Here is a 19222-nt window from a genome sequence, read left to right on the forward strand (position 1 = left end):
CGGGCCCAGGGACGAGTTCACTTGATTCTCGATCATACGAAGGAGCAGGCGAGTATTCGGCTCGTCGTCAGCAGCGGCCCGTGAGCTGTCATCGACTGCTACACTCGTATATAATATGCTGCTGCAGTAGACTTTTCGCACTGGTCGTGTGTCGTCTGCTAGCAAACACTTTCGTGTACGTCAGTGGCACGCGTATTTGCGCGTACTTGGTGTCACGAAGGCTGCGAGAGCTGCTTATAGCCTGAACCTGCTGCGGCGATGTACAATCGTCGGCCAATAAAATCGCGATGGACGAGCTTGGTAGGCCTGCCTCGCCGGACTCGGCTACCACTGCAGCATGATCAGTAGCACGAGAGCAGTAGCATTGGTATACAAGTGGCGGCAGCGTTGACAAAGTCGCCCGAGTGAAGCTCCTGCGCGCTTACGCGATGATTCCTCAAGCAACACCACAACTCAACAGCAGCGATTGAAATTCCAAATGCGATCCTCGACTGATCCACATCTTAGCAAAGATCTGGCACTGCTGCTACTGCTCTCTGCCTACTTCTGCTACTGCTGCGCTGATGCACGTGCGGCGCTGCGGACAGAGCCAGTCAACCTCGTCTCTCCATGTGTGTGTGTGTTTGTGTGTACTCACTAATCGCTCGTATATAAGGAAATAGAATATGTATTGCGCACACGTTAGTCGTTGCTAGTAGATGTATTGTACACGGTACACAGGCGCAATGAGCGACATATTGGTGCATATATATGTGTCAGTTATATCGGCGCGCTGCAGATGTTGTAGCGCGGACTCGTAGCAGCTTGCAATTCGCTCGATGCAGGCTGCATTGCTGCTGCTGCCATAAAGTCACTGTGCGTTCAGCGGCGAGCCAAGAAACTTTTACGAACTTTGTATACGCGCTGCTTTTTTTACACATAAATAAAATATATGTTGTGTGTACATTGGCCAGTGACAGCAATGACTTGAAACGAGTGCCGAGCTTGTATTGTGCGCCTGCGGCAGAGCGTAAGGTGTATCGGAGTATGGCATGTGCATGATATAAGGTAGCCAAGGTATAGGACGTAGGTAGCGAGCGTCTGCTCATCGGCCGCTGCGCAACTCAGCCTCTAGCTGTCGAGCTCGCGACTCGCAAGTGGACTAGTCAGGAGCAGCCTGTAGTTGTTGCTCAGCGGCAACGACGAATGCAATGGCTAATGGCAAAAGATAGATCGGATTCGATAGGCGCCTCGACGACTTTCTACTTTTAAAAGGGAAACGCGAGGGCTCGTTTTACCCAAGACTGCGAGGTAATATATGCAGGTGTACGGGGAGGAAAGTCCTGAGCGTTTCGAAGAGAGCCGACTGCGTATTTGCGCGCGCATCCCTGCATATAAAATATAGAGCTCTCGCGGGCTTTTGCAAGCCTCGGCGAGAGACGTCATAGGCTCGGCGGAGCAGCCACCGCCGAGTCACCGCCAGCAAGTTAGCGACTCTAGTGCCGCAGAGCCCCCTAAGCGTAGGTCAAAACTGCACAAGCGCGACTAGCGGCAACATTGGACCCAGGCAGGATTGGCTTCGATGACGTCTCGGTGCTTGTGTGTCGGACGATTGCGCCAAGGGGCAGAGCTGCAAGCTCTCTCTCTCTCTCTCTCGCTCACTCACTTTCTGTAGCTCGCGTACTTATACTCACAAAGCAGCGAGTGCAAGCATCGTTATATACACGTGCACATATCTGCACCTGTGCAGTTAGCATTATAGTATTCCCGCGCGAGCCAGTGCAGCGTTGTTTAATCGCTCTAGCAGATCAATAACTGGGCAATGCACACGCGCGCGCGCGCGACTACTACTTCTGCTGCTGCTGCTGCGATCACAACTCGAATCTAGGCAGCTCGACTTGACACGATGCAGTCTATTACTACGTTTTGACGCACGACCGCACGCGCATACTTACTACTTGCTATACAGCAGCAACAGCAGCTAAGCTTTCAATTGCGTGACGGCCAACCTTTGCATCCTTTGCATAAAAGACTCGGCCCTGCCGCGTACAATAAAGCAGCAGCGAGCCACCAGCTGCTTCTATACTTTTCCAACGTCCTGCTGTCTCTCGTCGCAATGTCGTTTGAATTTAGCTTATACCTTACGTATTATATTAGCAGCTGCACTCGAGCCTCTTATTCCAAACTCATAAATGAAAGCTCAATCAACCCCCTCTCTCGGTGCAGCTAACTACTTTTGCGAAACCGACACTGTCTCTCCCGGATTACTGTATTTTTTTTCCATCAAATCCATCTACGAGTTTTGCGAAATTTTCACATTTCATTGCCTTTCATTAAACCTTTTGAGACTGATGGTAACATTTTTTAATACGAACCTACTAAATTCATTACATCAATCAATCACATCGAACTCGTAATAATTAATATTTAATAAATATAACTATTATCGTGATGAATATCATACAATTGATTTCAAATTCGCTGTCAACCTTTTTTTTTTTTTTTTTCATTTAATTTAGCTTGTGGTTTGGGCGATGCAGATTGCATTAAACCGGCTCACCATGTGTCGTAATTTCTCTGTATCAACTTGATTAAAACTTTATCAAATGCTCCAAAATTGTACACAAGCTCGATAAAATCAAGGATTTTGTGAAAACAATATTTTGAATGATGGAATCATTTCGAGCTAAAACCACCTCGTGATATAGTAACGAGTGATATTGAAAATTTAGTACACAATAGACCGAAGTAATCAACTTGAGATTGTCCACATAGGTCAAAATAAATTCTGTATTAGTAGCGACAGCTGTCAAGGTTCAAGTTCTGTAAGCCTAACAATAAAATAGCCTTCGAAAATAAAATTTTAAAATCAACATTTTGGATTCACAGGAAATTTTGAATAAAGATTAAACACGTTAAGTGAACTCAGCCGAGAACTGAGCCGATGCTTTTTTCCACTCGTTGAGCGAACGTGATACGCATAAATGATAATTTACATTTTACCAATCCGTATTACGCATCTTGTACGGGCGGGTGAGAATAGTTGTGCAATAGTTGTGCAATAATAGAACAAGTTTCAATTTAAAATTTACAAACTGAATTTACAAAAGCTTTGCAATAAATACATCATTGCAACGACAATGAAATATTTCAACTTTATTTAGGCAGCTATTCACCGATATACAAGAATTTCAATTAGAAAATAAGCATGATGATACATACCAACACACGTTATTTCATTTACTAGAGTTTATCAGTGCCCAAATGCTTTAGAATCTCGCGATCAAATTTCTCACTTCAATAAATTATTCTTTGCTGAACCATCGCTAACTCTATACAAACATACTTCAAAAACAGGTACTACTAATTGCATACCCCAACTCAGAACGAAGAGCTGTGTTCGTGTTAGGCTCTTCCAATCACATTATTCCTTGCAATTGAAAATTTTGGTAAAAATGATAGTTCACTCGTAACTTCATTAAATTCTTTAATGCCCTCATTTTTTCATGATAATTTTTATTGTAAATAATAAGTACAACATTAAACATCGCTGACAACTTCGATACGACTACGTTTCATTAATGCCATGACGCTATCATTAATTTTTTTTTGTTCGGCAGCCATCCATCGTTTCCTCTCAGCTTCTTCTTCTTTAGGCCCCCCGCGTTCCCTATAAAATTAAATGATTTGTTAATTTCGCTGAATATTAAGTATTAAACTCAAGTTTTCGCGCAGTATTATGAACAAATTTTATTCAAATCGTGTTTAAAACGAGTTGTATAAAACATCAACAATATTTACTTTACAAATTCAATAAATTAAATTAAACTTGATGCATTTTCAAGACATTATGAGTCTGTAAAAAGAAATTGGCTCGATTTTGAAAATAATTACTCTTTGGTGTTTATGATCGAACAACTGTTATTTAGATATGTTTAATAAAATATGCACACCATGCCTCTGCACAAGCCCTGTCCTTTGGAAAAATGGGTCTGTCATCCAAGTGTTTCAGATTTTTACATTTCAATGTTATATTTTTTCTGTACATCTTGATAGATTTGACGACTGGATTTCCAGTCATTGTTAATACTCGGAGGTTCTTCATATCAGCTACGATCTAGAATTATCTCAATTTTACACGTTTCGATTAGAAACTTCATAGGTTTTTCATTTATAATAAAAAAAAAAATTAATATCGTGACTCACGTCCAATATTTCGGTTGTCTCTATTTTGTTGTGCGATATATCTAAAATAGAAATGCTATCTAGAACTCGCAAATGCTCAAGATCTTCAGTATTGCTCAAATAATTGTGCGATATGTTAAGAGTATTTAGATTCTTTAGTTGATCTACAAAAATAATTTTAATTGATGCAATTGTAGGAAAAAGCTGAATACTTATTTTCTATGATTTACCAACCTAAATTTTCTATCTTATTTATAAAATTGTGAGAAAGATTCAATTGGTCCAATTCTGTTAAATGCTCTAGATTCTCGATTTTTTTAATCAAATTATTGTGCAAAAAAAGGCATCTAAGATTAGTTTGGTTTTCTAGATTAGCGATTTCCAATATTCCATTATTTTCTAACCAGAGACATTTTAAGCCAGTGTAATTTTCCAAATTTTCAATGAAAGAGAAACCTGAGAATTTCATGAAACTCTGTAGTAATACAATATTTTCAAATATATTGGGTGTCTCAAACCTTTGTAGTGTAAATATAAAACATCATTAAGATATGGAGTCTCATAGAATTTCATCTCCTTACAGAGTTTTTTAATTAGTGCTTCTGTCATCCTGAAATATTTAAAATAATGTAAATAATTGAATAAAAATTTATCGAATATTTTTTTTACCTAACGCCATGTTTTTTGATATTAAAATCATAGACTTTTCCCTTGATTGGTTCTCGTTTTGGACGGTCGAGGTATTTTTCGATTTCATCGCTCAAATATTTAAAATGTTCCTCAGCCGTATTCTCAGATAATTTTTCATCGATGTTGGAACTTTTATTACTGTTTGCAATAATTTTATGTTCCTTCCCCTTTGCAGAATCTTCTGATTCGCTCAATTTATCTTCTGAAAGAATACTAGAAACAATGATTTTGTTTCAGATAAAAATCAAGTAGATAATTTCTAAAAAAAACTATACCATGTTTTTCGATTAAATTATCGCCGGCAACTTCACTGGCAGTTTCATGATCATTCTCGGGTTCCCTCGTGTCGGGATTGGATAATTCAGCTTCTAAGTTTTCATTGTTTGAATTTTGTGGTTCAACTTGATCGTCGGCTATGAAGGTGACTTTGTCATCAAAACTCTGATGGGCATCAGTGATCGATTTGAAAACATCATCGTTGCATGATCCATCAGTCATTCGTTTTTTTTCAGTATGATCTTCGTAGCCAATCTGCTTGACATCGTCGGTCGCGGTGTTTTGTGGCAAAGTCGATTCCATGATTGAGCAATTGTCAAACTGGAGCTCCATACTCAACTTTTTAATATTTAATATATATTCACAACAAGCAAAGAGCTTTCAGTTTTTTTTTTGCAAAAAATTGAATCGTTCCAAACCTTCGATTGGTGTCTTATTTTTGCGCTCGGCCTAAAAACCGTTCAAATTACGACGTTGTAATGGCATTCGTCGAATGTTGGCTTACCTCTTTAAGACTCCCGTACTTTTCCATCAACTTCACACTCTCCAGATTCATAATATCATCCATAATACTGTTAAGGGTCTCGAGTAAAGTTTTGCCATCTTTGAGTGTAAATTGCTCGCGATTACTAGTAGCCGGTGCAATGGTTTCCTCGTCGTCGGATTTGTCTTGTTCTTCTTCGCCTTCGTAATCGTTTTTATTAAGCTTCGAGGAATCTTCGTCCATACCACCTTCGACTTTTGACTTTATTCTACTTATGTCAAGCAGTCGACTAGCACAACATGGAATAAAAAATTCAGCTCTGAGTTTGGCTAGTAATTCATTATAAACCAAAAGTTGAGTCAATATCAGAAAGATGTTGTATTCTCCATGGCAACGTCTAAATGGAACCCCGTATAATGTACGGTCAATAATGCAAAGCAAACAGCGATAATAACTGATCAATATACTAACATGCAATACAATACTTTATACAATTATAAAACTCGTTTTTATGTTTTCTTATAATCAGCTTTTCAAACCGATGATTTTTTGTAGCATTCATGTTGCAAAAGGTAGATGTGACAAACGCAGTACTAATAATGTCAATTATTCCATGTGAATCAGTTAAATTAGTGGATTGGTAGGCATGAAATAGAATGATTACTCAGTTAAAAACATTTCAAGCTAAATGTTTTATTTTTTTTTGTTAATTTTGTTTTTTCTTTAAAATCACTAGCGTAGGGATTTCACGAGAAAAAAAATTATCAATTTATTAAAATATATAATTTATTTACTATTTATATTATAAAAGCTTCCCGAATCCCGATCAGCAAGTAACTCAGTTTCGACCCAAAGAAAAAAATATTCCTAGATTTTTCGAGAGTAAATTAAATTGCAGCAGCATCAGGGTTCATGCGAGAATTGCAATCGAATGAGAGTTAGCTGCAAATTTAGCCCGACACTCGCGGCATCTGTTTGCTAATAATGCACATCATACCAGACTCAATCAACAATCAGCATTCAGCACTGCTGCACCTTAACCTAAACTTTCGTACATACCTATGCTATCATATATGCATGTAGAAATTATACATCGCTGTTTTAAATCTGGTGCTAACTACTTATCTCGCTTGTATGCAGGCACATACATTAAAACGTTTAGCGATGTTTTTCTTTCTTTATTAATTCAATTGCCTTTACATTTTTTACGCTATCATATTTTGTGACCATTAAGATTTATGAGTAAAGTGAATTAAAAATCACGGGTATATTAAATTTATTTTGCATAATAATAATAATAATAATAATAATAATAATAATAATAATAATAATGTAATTTGGTTTATATTACTGTTATAATAAATATCTATTTATCATGAAATTAAATTTCTGTTTTCTTGTAGCATGGATTTTATGGTCAAAAGATTGATGAAAATGTCTCTGACATTCCGAAATTTAGCATTTTACCAAGCCAATCATGTTAATATTTCAAGATTTTGGAACTCACCATTATTTTATAAAGGTAATTAATAGATTTAAATATTGTTTTTATGATGCATTTCTTCATTGATATAATAAATATTCATTTTTATTTAGATAAAGTTCGACAATGTGAATTTTCCAATGCAAAAGATGATCTAATGTTAATAACTTTACAGCAAGGACTTAGTCCTTGCAAGCTACTTACTTATATTGATTGCAATAAACATCAGATAAAACGTGAGCATGTTTTAGCAGCACTATCATCTTTGCAAAACTTTTACAGAAACAGGTGCCAACCAAATACAAATTTGCACGAATTGATAGATTTTACTAAATTATGTTCTTATTTAAAGCCACAAATTAAATATTTAAGTGCTACTGAAATCATCAAAGCACTCAATATTTTGAAATTATTGAATGTACCAGGATCAAATATTTTTGTGATTACTTTGTTCCAACATTTAGAATTAACTAATGAAGAACTTTCATTTCAAGATATGTATAAAGTATCTGTTCTGATTGATACATTTATACCTGTAAATATAAGCAAGCCATTGGTCTTGACCATGAAAGAAAAGTTCATCACTAAAATTTTACAAATTAATAAGAATGACATAAATTCTCTAATATTTGCTCTTTGTTTTACAACCAAAAATATGAAAGATGAAACTACTATTCAGTTTTTATTGAACGCCATTGATGATTACTTGCAAAAAATTGAATATCATAATGCCTTGGATATTTTAAAGCTGCTGTGTTATATTAAAGATATTCCCTATAAATTTAAAAATTTGATAGAACAACTTCAACAAAAAATAGCTGATAACATTGATCAATTAAAACCAGTTCAAATAACCCAAATAATCAGAGGAATGGCTTTTCAAATAACTTCCAAGTAGGTTAATTTATATTATTTATCATTAATTTTAATAATAATATTTTTATCATTTTTTTTCTCATTATCTCAATCAGGCATGAAGAATTTTATAATGAAACTTTTATTGATGATCTCATTCAAAAATTAATTTGTGAAAATGGAGAATCTATACAAGAAGATATTACTATTTTAACTTGTTTAAATTCAATAAAACATGTGCAAATGGACTTACTAGATTATATATCTGCAAAATGCTATGAAAATCCAAGTTTATTGGGTTTAGACTCAGACTTATTGGAACCGCTAGTAACTGGACTAGCTATGGCAGATTATAAGCCAGTATTTTGGGATGCAATGATAGATCCAATAATGAATAATGGAATTCCTGACATGAAGCATTTAAAACTATGTGATTACTCCTTGAATTTAGCTTGTTTGGAATGTTTTGATAGAAAGTTATATCACAAAATTTTCACTGAAAAAAGAATAATTTCTAACGACCATTTAAAAATACTTTTGAGATTATTTCAAGTGGTAAAGTCACTTTATCCTTCTTATGATGGACCTTGGCCTTCAAAAATTATTATGGAATCTTTCAAAAATTTACCTCAAAGTAATTACCCAAATTCCCCGCTCTTATCTGCTTTAGAAGAAGTACTTGGAGATGAAACATACATTATATCAAATGTCAAGACTAACTTAGAACATTGTATTGGTAAGATATGAATCTCAAATTAATGAAAACTAAAAAAAATAACTATAACTTTGTTTTACACTTTTTAGATCATGTTATTGTTATAAACAAGGATGGTTATCCAATCAATATTTATCCACATGAAAAAATAGAAATGAATAAAGATCCAACTAAATTTATATACTTAGAAGATCTTAAAATTCCTTCTGGAAGTCAAGTGTAAGATTTCAATGTATTAGTCTGTTTGAAATATAAAAAATGAATATTAAAATAACTTGCATTATCCACAGGTTTCTAATTCTGTATGTTCAGCCAGATTCTTATGCAAGAAATACTCACAGAATGTTAGGCCCTTACTCATTATTTATTAGAACTTTAGAAAGTATGTCTTACACTGTGATTCCTATAAATGGAGGTTGGTGGAAAACTATATCAAATACAGAAAAGACTAGGTACATGATGCAGGCCATTAAACTTAAATTTTCAAATGATTCCAAGAGTACTACAGTGTAGTAATTATAATAATCTCCCCAGCAATTTTTTACCACAAAAATATTTTTGTACATATCTTTTATGTTATCAAATTTTATGTAAATACTGAGAGTATTATATAAGAAAAATGTTAAATTTTTACAAATTGTTATTCTGTATGTATTTTGAGAACCATTTTTGAGTGAAGTTTATAAATTGAGTGACTAATGAACTTTTTTAATCATACAAGAATTGTAAATAATATTTTGATGAAACAATATATTTTATATATCAAAAAAAGTTTAAAAATTTCAACTGAGATAAAAAATTTTGATGGTAATCCACTGCATTAGCTTCATATAAATTTATTCTTATGAAAATATACAATATGTCAACAATAAAATATAAACATTTATATCTTACAACGTTTTTACAATTTGATTACAATTTTGATATAATTACTTTCAATGATGATTTAAAATAAAAATTTATGATAAAGATATGATGGACTTGAACATGATGCAATAAAAGACAATATAAATTCTAGAAATAAAAAAATATAAATTGACATTTTTTGCTCTTCAAATTTTTTAGCAATTATATTTTTCAGCACCACTTGCTTACAATTTAGTCATAGATTTTATCACTTACAATCATTGATTTAAACCAAAAATCTTGAGAGCATTAAAGGCTGTAGCAAGTGCAACTTCTTCAGGAGTTTTGTGCATAAATGCAGCAACCATTTCCACTATAGCTGGTAATGCACAGGGTTCATTTCTTTGAAAAGTACAATAACGTTGCAAAAATGTTGTAGAACGTTCCGTTAGTGCATCTTTTACATGAGTAGGCAGTTTGCTAGCTCTTGTATTAGGATACATAAAAGGTGCATCAGTTTCAATGAGAATTTTATCTAAAGATATTTGACCACCTTCTAACAATTGTCTCACACCACTATCAGATTTGTCTTTACACACATAACCAGTTATGCCTAAATAATAGCCATGATTTAAATATATTTGAGCTTCTTCTGCAGTACCAATGAATGAATGTATGAGAACCGGAGGTATTTGATCAGTATGACGATTTAAAATTTCTAAAACATCAGCTTGCGCTCCTCGTTCATGAATAACTAAGGGTTTATTCAAAGTACATGCAAGCTCAACTTGTTTTTCAAATACAGACCGTTGGATTATTGGTTCTGAAAAATCCTCTACAAATCAATTAATTAATAATAGCTATAGAGATCACATAAATATATAAATATTATTCAAATACATACTATTATAATCCAACCCACATTCTCCAATAGCAACACATTCAGGATTTTTAGCAATAGTCTCTAATTCTTCTAATGTTTCTGGATCCTGCCAAGATTTGGCATCATGTGGATGCACTCCTGCAGTGGAGTACAGATTTCCAGGATAAATTCTGGTCAAGCGTAATGCCTCTTTACTTGACCTGATACTAGCACCAGTAACCATAATTTTTTGTACACCAGCATCTTTGGCTCTTTGTACAACACTATCTAAATCTCTGCTATACTTTTTATTCGTAAGATTAGCACCAACATCTACTAATACATAATTTTCATAACATTCAGTCATGCTGGGTGTTGAATCAGTAATATTTGAACCACTTGCATCTTCAGACATTGTGAATCTTCTATAAATAAATGCACCAATAAGTAAATATACAAGTGAATTGAAGTAAAATTATTTATTTCATAAAAACAGTTAGTTAAAAAAAAAATATTTTATAATGTTGGAAATTTAAATATTTCATGTATTAATTAAATTAAGATAAAAAGAATAACTTGATATTGAAACTGCAGTGAGCATGAAAAATAAAGCCATCAATGTACAATCAACATGAAACTAGCAGTGGAAACTAAAAATGATCAGTTTACGCCAAAGTAATTGATCAAATTTTCAGCAGTACAGTTTTGACAATTTTGAAATTGAAGTTTTATCCAGGGTTTTATCCACTATAAAAAGTTAATAATACCTTACAAATTTGGCGAGCTAACGTAACCCGTATGTGTTCTCAATAATAATCGCGAAAAAAATGTACACAATAACGAAAGTGAAAGTGTAGCAAACCAAGTGGTGCAAAAAGTATTTGCGGAGGCGTCGAGGCGGTGGTGGCAGCTTAAACGGTGAGCATACAATTTGGTGATATGTAAATCTTTGATTCATTCGTTTGGTTTGTTATACTTATATGTATGCTACACATATATTATAGGCGTAAGCTACTGTCACGTGTACCAGAGGTTTAAAAAAAGCATCATTTCGGTGCTTGCTTAATAAATATAATCTGAACTTAGTTTGTCGATTTTTTCCCCGATAACCACAAGTGAGACGACGCACTTAGATGATGCAACGTTAGGCAGAAACGGAAAAGCTTCAGCCTTCGCGGAAGTAAAATAAACAGTGGAAATTCTCTAGCAGTCGACGCCTCAGTAAAACTTGGTTGCCTGCTTATATTGTTCATTCATTTAAAACGCCGGCCTCGAGTCCAGAGTTAGACATCACAGCCAACTCAAAATATCTATTTACGTATGACTTGCGCGTATAATTGAATATTAGAATATCTATTTAGAGATGAATTTTTACCAATGACTACCTGACGCATAATCCATATAGTCATATAGAGCGTAATAAAAACTGTTCAACTAAGAAATCACTTGTTTATTCTCTCCGATGATAATTAACTAGATTTAAGAAAAAATTTATGAGAAGATATATTTATTGCCATTATTCCAACTGCTTAACTATATATTTTCAGGGCTCAAAATTTGTTTCAAGAAAAATGTATGACATATAATATTCTCAGATAATTAACAAAATATTCGGGAGGAGAAATTGTTTTTTTCCTATTTTTCATTATTTATCATCAATACATAAATAAAAGCTCGTGCATTTGAAAGAATAAGGGATTTTCACTCGGACAACTAGTTATTGTTTTATATAATAAAAAAGAATGATAAGTGATAAAAATTTAAAAAGTATGGGTCAAGAATTCATTTGAATTTATGGAAAATCTTCATTTTTTTATTCCTTCTTTTAATCACGATTCACGATTGAAGGATATAAACTTCAACAACAATGTTGACTTTTGGATTTTAGATGAGCTTGAAAATATCCTACCTATAGAGACTATATTAAATGATCAACTTTATTGTATATATACTTTTCAAATCAATCGGACTTTTGTTTGTCTAAATGAAATTTAAAAAAGAATGAGAATTATCTTTTTACGAAACTATGTAACTTTATACATCTTACTCAAAAGTATACGTTAAATCCATACGACTTATAATAAAAAAAGACACTAAACACCAACGTTTAACTGTATATTGATTTTTGGAATTTTTGTTGTTAAATTTAAAAAAAACGCATCTCTGTCCAAAAATAATTATAATGATAAATAGTTCATGCATGTAAGGAATAACTTTGAATGTACATAAAAAATGAACTATTGACTTTTAGACGGTGCAGGTTCGATTTTTTTATGATCAACGTTACATTTGAAATTGATCCGTTTTTTTAAATTTAAGATGTATTTTACTCGATAAGGATCGAATAGAGCTTCGTGAAACGACATTCAAAATTCGGTATTTCTAGGATAGTTTCGCCATCCCCTCAAAGCACGAATATAATGAATCAAATGCTGCTGCCACGTTTTGACGTTTTTGGTACTACTTTACAGTTTACAGGTTGTTTGACGCGCACTTTGACATTGCATTACTGATTGGCGGTTACTGAACGATGTGTGTTTGCTAAAGTTCACTGCTACGTGTAAATTTTACGAATTTAAATTAAAATTTTTAATAATTTACTCAATATGAATAAGGTATATTTAAAATATTATCCGTTGTTTGCTTGAAGTTTAATGTATTGGTCAATATTTTCTAGAAAAAAGCTCACAAAACAAGACGACAAATTCAAGCAGAAAAATTAGCTTTTGCATCAAGTGTAGTGCAAAAAGCTAATGCACTTGAAAATCCTTTAGAGCCTTTCAAAAAATTTCATCACTATGTTACCAAGGAGAATGAAATAATTTCTTTACAAGTGAAAAGAGTGAGTGAATTACCTCAAGAAACTCTTAACTGGATTTTTGATTTGATGGAACGGAATATGAAAACTTATTATGAACAATCACAGTGGAAATGGGATGCTGCTGCAAAACAAACTGAACTCACTGAGCCTAGTGCATGGTATCTAATAGCATTTAATGAAAATAATATGCTTGGATTTTCTCACTTTCGTTTTGACTTGGACAACCAAGCAGAAGTTTTATATTGGTAAGAACTTCAATAGTATTTGGTATATAATTTTTTACATCATAATAACATTAAATGCAACTGATTTCTTCTTTTTTTCAGTTATGAGCTACAATTAGAACCCTCTGCAAGACGTAAAGGTCTTGGTCGTTTTATGATGCAATGTCTTGAAGTTATGGCTTCTAACAACCAAATGCAAAAACTTGTTCTCACAGTTCTCAAAAAGAATGTATCAGCTTGTTCATTTTTCTTTAAACTTGGGTAAGATTTAAATCAACAAAAATAATATGCCTATAATGTTTTTTAATTGATAAATTAATCATTTTATTAAATAGAGTTAGCATTACAAATTTGAAGCTAATTACTAAATATGTCCATATTTTACTCTCAATAATATCACTATGTCATGAATACTTTTCCAATGAAAATTGATTTACTTTTTTGAAAATGCATTTGAGATGAAAACTATATTTCTCAGTTTGAATTAAACATGTAATTTGGAAAATTGCTCCTAAAATTATGCTCCTAAAATTATGATCTTTCTTTTATATGGAATAATTAAACAATTTTTGTAAGCAGTGCTTAAATTCACCTTTTTACATAAAATTATATATTTATCATAAATTGAATAACATCGAAGAATAAAAAAATCAAACTTTTGCTCCAAAATCAGATATTTCTAATTAATTTATCATTGCAGCTTTAAAACAGATATTACAAATCCATCAGCATCCGAAGGATTGGATTATGCCATATTAAGTAAACAAAATCTTCAAAGAACATAAGAAAGTGAAAAATGTACTTTTACAAGAGTGGAAATGATGTTGTTAGAATTTTGTCAATACATTATAATACAAGATTTTTCATATTTTTTTAAATAAAATCCATTTTTTATGTATAAAATGATAAAATGATAATTCGTTTAAAAATTAATTAAAAATAAAACAATGTTATGAAGTTATCACAGCATTGGCAACAATGTAAAGATCGATTGCCTAAGCTTTTATTATGTCAGCTATATTATTTGTATTAGACCATGTTCAACTTAATTAGTAAAACACGTTAATTACCTTTAATTAATTCTACAATACAATTTACTTTATTCAGTACAGAACAAACGATTGTTCTAACAATTGCTTTTTTAAATTATGAAAAAGTTCTATATATACAATACTCGAGTTATATTTGTATGAACAACTTCAAAAAAAAGTTGATCAATTTAAAATTCTCCTATATCACTTTTCTTTCTAACGTTTTAAAATATACATAATAAATATTTCAGAGGACACAGACACAAAATCTTTTTGAAGCTTACACTTTAGGTTGCTTAAAAATAATCACAAGAAAGTTTTGGCCAATGTACAAGTAATCTAGGTGTTAAAAAAACAGTCCTACCACTAATAAACAATCATGCCTACTATTAATGATTAAAAATTGCTATCACACAAATCACCAAAAAATGTTCATATCACTTTCAGCTGCTTAAATAAATTTATGATTCGGTTTTATGAAATAAAAGTGAGAGAAGTTGGTGAGGACATACATTGACAATAGGGGAACGTCTCGAAGGTCCAACAGTGGTAAAAGTTAATGGAGCATCATTGATAGTCCAATCTTGCTCAGAACCTAACAATTGGCCAAGATTTATTTCGCCGGTTTCAGATACTGAAAAACGTTTTGTCAGGTTCGGCTCGCCCCAACAAAGATCCAGTCCATGTCTTTGCAATATCAGTCCTACTCCTTTTCCAGCACCGTCAGGAATAGGTACAATTCGCATATTTACAATATTCAAATCGACCGGAAGATTTAAATTCAATGGGGAAAATGTTGGTCTAAGTTCAAACTGGGCAGATTGCCGAGGATGCAAACCAATAACTGGGTGCAGTAAATCGTCTAAGCATAATTGTGCTGCAAGCGAAAGTAAACCTGCTGGGTGTTCATGACCTGGCGAAGGATATTCACAGGACTCTTGACGTTTTTCTAATAACATTGTGAACTGATGATAAGTTAGCAAAGTGTCCGTAACTCCTTGACTGAGTCCACGATTGTCATCTTGCATTAGACGCCGATCTTGCATAATCTGCATTTCATTAAATGAAAATTTTAGTGTGAATAAATTTTGAAATTAAAAAAAATGTTGCAAATTTAAGGCAGAAACTCACTTCGAATTGTCCCGAATTCATTGATGTAGCGCCTAAAGATTGACCTAAGACAATAGTCATTCTATTATAGTCGTCTTGAATATATGCGGCAGATGTTACAGGATAATAATTTCCTTGAATTGGTATTTTTGTAAATTTTTGACGCTTGATCATCTAGGAATAAAATTAACAATGGTGAAAAATAAATATTGGAAATTCAAATAATTTTTCCGGACAAACGAATTAAAAGACTTACGTTCAATCCGTTAATATCGGTGTAAAAAATATCATCAGACTTTATATCGGTATTAATTCTCATAGCTAATTCGAAATTCTGCGTTTCAGTTATATCAACTTGATTATTAATATGTAAACCAAGTCCATCGCTGCCACTTGAATTGTAAAGAGTAACGATGTGCTTCACATATGGTAAATCGGTGAAAACACGAGAAAAAATAGGCCCTTGCACAACATGAACTATTCTATTATTGCCGATTGATATTAGATCTGGTTCAGGCTTGTCTGGAAGAAATAAGTAAGCACCGCTTTTATCTTGACCAGCGCCACGAGTTCCATACTTGACGAATTCCAAACGAACCGGATAAGTCGTTCCAGATCGTCGTACAGATTTTAGTAAGCCTGTCTTGCTAAATGAGGCGGATAGCTCTGGCATTTGACTCATGGAAAATTCTTGTAACGAAGGATAAATCTGTACATTACTAAAACCAGGTACTGCTGAGAGGGGCATATTCTTATTGTAGACTGTTATGTTAGCCAGGTGCACTTCGCTATGGAACATAAAAATAATTATATTTTTCACACCTAAGCAATATTCAAAATTTTTTATATAATATACTCACGCGGGCAAATTTGTGCCATGTAATGTATGTACTATGTAGGTAGTTAAACCAATAGCAGGTACAGTGACTAGAAACGATAGTTCATATCTTGCTCCGGAAATAGCTGCAGGGCTGACCCAAACCGGAGATACTTGACAAATTATTGGTCGGCCCATTTTATCCGTAACCCGTACATAGGGGGTAGAGACGTAAACACTCATCACCTTTGTTCTCGTTCGTGGCAGTGAATTGTAGAATAAAACTTTTTTCGATGTTATGTCATGGCCTAAAGATATTACGTATTTATCTCCAGGGCTAGTATGGAATGATCTGTATAAAAATAAGTTCTATATAATTAGTATTCTTTTCTATGTTGAATAAATACATGGAGTTTAAATTGTGTTACTCAGTATTTACCTTGTTTCATCCAAAGATAAGTACAAGGCTTCTTTATCAATTTTAACACTTTGAGGACTCTTTAATAAGTGCGCTACTGTTTGCTGCAACACATGAGCTGAATTATTGAGAGCAACGATCATTTTTTGGGCATAATCAATTACAACATGGTCTCTAGCAGTGCCAGTAATTCCATCATGATGCTGAAATAACGAATGCCAAAGACGGGCTACATCCAACCTGTTGACTATGCTATCATCCATTGCATGTTCATTACCTCTCATCCAGGCAATAGTGTTAAGAAATTCAGTTGCTCTGAGAGATCCTAAGAGAACACGATCAAGTCTTTTGTGAAATGGTCGTGAAGTGTAATAGCCACTCCAGTAATTGTCATCGCGATCAGCATAAGTAAAGAAATCACCACTAAGACTAGGAAACTCTTGAATACTCTTTTCATTTCTCACAGCTTCAAAATAATCACTCAGGGTACCAAATTGGATTTTTACATTCATTTGTTGATCGTTATTCATGTAATCAAATAGTTTTTGATAGTTTGTAAATTGAGCATCCCATTCAGTTACATGAGCATAGCGAAAATCGTCACCCAATGGTACAAGAACTACATTTGTCCTATACAGTTGCGCTTTCTTGCGATATTGATCTAGAAGCATTGCAGATCTTTCCCCCACATTAGATTTGGTAATGGCTTTTGGCGCTACCTTCCAAGGACAGCTGTAGCCAAAATTAGGTAATCTATAGAAATCAAATTGACAGCATATTTTTGGATCAGGGCCACAAGAATGTGGAATATCATAACTGTAAAAAGGCATCATATGTGTAAATATTTCTGAAGAGCCTTCATTATCCCATAATTGACGCCAACGGAATTCTAAATGTCTATCTTGTGCTAATCGTTTTTTTACAGAATAATGAACTCTTTGAATCAAAGCATTTTCTACAGCACTGTTTTTAAGAAGAAAAGGTATAGTTGGAGACAAACCAAAAGGATCAATAGACCAACCGGTGCTTGGTACATAATCTAAATTTTCTTTCAACCTAAGGAACATTACACATACATTTTTTATTGACTTTTCTATACAAAAAATAAAAAAGAATAAATAGATATTAATGAAATTCATTACTCACCACTGATGTCCTACAGTTAACTGGGTTAATTGTGACATCCAATGTGAAACAGCTTCATCTGGCATGACATATCCTCCACTAACAAATTCCAACTGTCCATCATGCACTAATCGTTTTACAACATCTCGAGTTGATTGTGATTGTTCATCCCACCAAAGTTTGAAGAATGATATTTCTGCCCAAATAAATTTTCTTCTTCTATCCTCAGATAATTTTGTAACTAAATTATTCAAAATTCCCTGGGTTTGATAAGTATAGTATTTTTCAAAAGTATTCAACCACCCTGGATCATTGTGAGAATGTGGAACGACAAAAACTTGCAATTTTTTGTTGGAATTCCACTGTTTTTCATTGTATTTTATATTCCAGCCTTGTTTCCAAACACCACCATCTGGGTTATCAAATTTCAACTGTTTATAAACATCAAGCATCTGAATGTCTACTATTGGTGGTTGTTTGAAATTGACAGTACATATTGTAGGTCTATCAGGTCTTGATTTTTCTACATGGTTTATATTACGAGGTTTATCATCATAGGTATCTTCTTTTATTCGTGCAGCAGCTTGAAGGGCATTCATAGCTTTATGATGTCGATTCATGTCTTCCTCTATCTTTGCAAGTCTACTTTCAAAGTGTAACCATTGATTCTAAAAGATAAAATATAACAGGAAATGGAAATAACAGACCAATTCATTAAATCAAAAATTGAAATAGATGGTTAATAATATAAATACGTACATCTTTAACGTCAGATTTAGCATTTCGACCCTGAGGAAATAAGGTCACGTCAAGCATTAAATAAATCATAATGCAACAGGCAAAAATCATCCCTGCTCCAAGTGCGGCAAACAACTTTCGTGCCTTCATTATGTTTTGAAAATCTACACAACTTGTTACTCCTGAATGTTAAACTGTTAAACATAAAAAAAATGACACATCGATTTGAGCCTAAATATGCATTTTATACCGTTGTCATATGGCTTTTCAAATGACTATGGAAATTAATCATTAAAGGTGCAAGAATCTAAAACTAGAATAAGTTTTAAATCTTACACTTCAAAAAACTACTCAACAATACAAGTAGCTAACTAAGTTAGGTACAAAACTTACACATGTAAAATATCATTGAATTCACTTTTATTAATTGTCAGATGCGAAAATACTGTCACCTAGTCATGACTTAGAAAATTTTACACTTTGAGGAAAATTATATTTATATTAATGGAAAATTGTTCATGATATTATTGTGGGAACCAAGCCGTCAGGCCGATTACTCTGCC

At 33.3% G+C, this 19222-nt stretch overlaps 5 protein-coding genes across 12 annotated transcripts; 2 read left to right on the top strand and 3 right to left on the bottom strand.

Annotated features, from left to right (window-relative positions):
- The first annotated feature begins 38 nt into the window (after nt 1–38).
- LOC106648602 lies at nt 39–9209 on the top strand. 3 transcript variants are annotated; one of them, XM_023460614.1, is made up of 6 exons: nt 39–1290; nt 7018–7136; nt 7211–7991; nt 8069–8688; nt 8757–8886; nt 8958–9209. In XM_023460614.1, exons 2-6 carry the CDS (start codon nt 7019–7021, stop codon nt 9178–9180), a joined length of 1872 nt encoding a protein of 623 aa, XP_023316382.1. In that variant the 5' UTR covers nt 39–1290; nt 7018; the 3' UTR covers nt 9181–9209. The 3 variants fall into 3 exon arrangements, with proteins under 3 accessions (XP_023316382.1, XP_014221106.1, XP_014221114.1); XM_014365620.2 differs by lacking the exon at nt 39–1290 and adding an exon at nt 6629–6879; XM_014365628.2 differs by lacking the exon at nt 39–1290 and adding an exon at nt 6914–6946.
- Nucleotides 1639–5470, bottom strand: LOC106648614 (dynein assembly factor 1, axonemal). The gene is made up of 7 exons (XM_014365641.2): nt 5130–5470; nt 4834–5056; nt 4683–4774; nt 4399–4620; nt 4186–4328; nt 3933–4096; nt 1639–3649 (listed from the first exon to the last, which is right to left on the bottom strand). The coding sequence occupies exons 1-7, from the start codon at nt 5461–5463 to the stop codon at nt 3520–3522; spliced, it is 1308 nt and encodes a 435-aa protein (XP_014221127.1). The 5' UTR covers nt 5464–5470; the 3' UTR covers nt 1639–3519.
- A 23-nt stretch (nt 9210–9232) lies between the features above and the next one.
- On the bottom strand, nt 9233–11914 carry LOC106659692 (3'-5' ssDNA/RNA exonuclease TatD). 5 transcript variants are annotated; one of them, XM_023460617.1, is made up of 3 exons: nt 11403–11914; nt 10418–10800; nt 9233–10348 (listed from the first exon to the last, which is right to left on the bottom strand). In XM_023460617.1, the coding sequence occupies exons 2-3, from the start codon at nt 10788–10790 to the stop codon at nt 9792–9794; spliced, it is 930 nt and encodes a 309-aa protein (XP_023316385.1). In that variant the 5' UTR covers nt 10791–10800; nt 11403–11914; the 3' UTR covers nt 9233–9791. The 5 variants fall into 5 exon arrangements, with proteins under 5 accessions (XP_023316385.1, XP_023316384.1, XP_014237857.1 ...); XM_023460616.1 differs by having other exon boundaries at nt 10418–10797; nt 11143–11914; XM_014382371.2 differs by having other exon boundaries at nt 11143–11914.
- Nucleotides 11915–12691: 777 nt separating this feature from the next.
- LOC106650774 (N-alpha-acetyltransferase 40) lies at nt 12692–14405 on the top strand. The gene is made up of 4 exons (XM_014368979.2): nt 12692–12990; nt 13053–13441; nt 13523–13681; nt 14121–14405. The coding sequence occupies exons 1-4, from the start codon at nt 12982–12984 to the stop codon at nt 14203–14205; spliced, it is 642 nt and encodes a 213-aa protein (XP_014224465.1). The 5' UTR covers nt 12692–12981; the 3' UTR covers nt 14206–14405.
- LOC106650757 (alpha-mannosidase 2) lies at nt 14374–19217 on the bottom strand. 2 transcript variants are annotated; one of them, XM_014368962.2, is made up of 8 exons: nt 19053–19217; nt 18681–18853; nt 17943–18589; nt 16818–17852; nt 16422–16730; nt 15818–16349; nt 15583–15735; nt 14374–15500 (listed from the first exon to the last, which is right to left on the bottom strand). In XM_014368962.2, exons 2-8 carry the CDS (start codon nt 18807–18809, stop codon nt 14913–14915), a joined length of 3393 nt encoding a protein of 1130 aa, XP_014224448.1. In that variant the 5' UTR covers nt 18810–18853; nt 19053–19217; the 3' UTR covers nt 14374–14912. The 2 variants fall into 2 exon arrangements, with proteins under 2 accessions (XP_014224448.1, XP_014224454.1); XM_014368968.2 differs by lacking the exon at nt 19053–19217 and adding an exon at nt 18910–19006.
- Nucleotides 19218–19222: the final 5 nt, after the last annotated feature.

The sequence above is a fragment of the Trichogramma pretiosum genome, unplaced genomic scaffold, assembly GCF_000599845.2.
Source record: "Trichogramma pretiosum strain Unisexual culture from Peru unplaced genomic scaffold, Tpre_2.0 scaffold62, whole genome shotgun sequence".
Lineage (NCBI taxonomy): Eukaryota > Metazoa > Arthropoda > Insecta > Hymenoptera > Trichogrammatidae > Trichogramma > Trichogramma pretiosum.

What these genes read in the sequence shown, in the direction of transcription:
- LOC106659692 (XM_023460617.1), bottom strand. Translation starts at nt 10,790, where the DNA reads ATGTCTGAAGATGCAAGTGGTTCAAATATTACTGATTCAACACCCAGC. An exon ending in ATGTGGGTTGGATTATAATA is followed by an intron (nt 10,349 to 10,417) that starts GTATGTATTTGA and finishes ATTGATTTGTAG; the next exon opens with AGGATTTTTCAGAACCAATA.
- LOC106648614 (XM_014365641.2), bottom strand. Translation starts at nt 5,463, where the DNA reads ATGGAGCTCCAGTTTGACAATTGCTCAATCATGGAATCGACTTTGCCA. An exon ending in ATCAAAAAACATGGCGTTAG is followed by an intron (nt 4,775 to 4,833) that starts GTAAAAAAAATA and finishes TAAATATTTCAG; the next exon opens with GATGACAGAAGCACTAATTA. An exon ending in AGACAACCGAAATATTGGAC is followed by an intron (nt 4,097 to 4,185) that starts GTGAGTCACGAT and finishes AGATAATTCTAG; the next exon opens with ATCGTAGCTGATATGAAGAA.
- LOC106650757 (XM_014368962.2), bottom strand. Translation starts at nt 18,809, where the DNA reads ATGAAGGCACGAAAGTTGTTTGCCGCACTTGGAGCAGGGATGATTTTT. An exon ending in CTAAATCTGACGTTAAAGAT is followed by an intron (nt 18,590 to 18,680) that starts GTACGTATTTAT and finishes TTTATCTTTTAG; the next exon opens with AATCAATGGTTACACTTTGA. An exon ending in TTAACTGTAGGACATCAGTG is followed by an intron (nt 17,853 to 17,942) that starts GTGAGTAATGAA and finishes AATGTTCCTTAG; the next exon opens with GTTGAAAGAAAATTTAGATT.
- LOC106648602 (XM_023460614.1), top strand. Translation starts at nt 7,019, where the DNA reads ATGGATTTTATGGTCAAAAGATTGATGAAAATGTCTCTGACATTCCGA. An exon ending in CTCACCATTATTTTATAAAG is followed by an intron (nt 7,137 to 7,210) that starts GTAATTAATAGA and finishes ATTTTTATTTAG; the next exon opens with ATAAAGTTCGACAATGTGAA. An exon ending in TAACTTAGAACATTGTATTG is followed by an intron (nt 8,689 to 8,756) that starts GTAAGATATGAA and finishes TACACTTTTTAG; the next exon opens with ATCATGTTATTGTTATAAAC.
- LOC106650774 (XM_014368979.2), top strand. An exon ending in CAAGCAGAAGTTTTATATTG is followed by an intron (nt 13,442 to 13,522) that starts GTAAGAACTTCA and finishes TCTTTTTTTCAG; the next exon opens with TTATGAGCTACAATTAGAAC. An exon ending in TCATTTTTCTTTAAACTTGG is followed by an intron (nt 13,682 to 14,120) that starts GTAAGATTTAAA and finishes TTATCATTGCAG; the next exon opens with CTTTAAAACAGATATTACAA.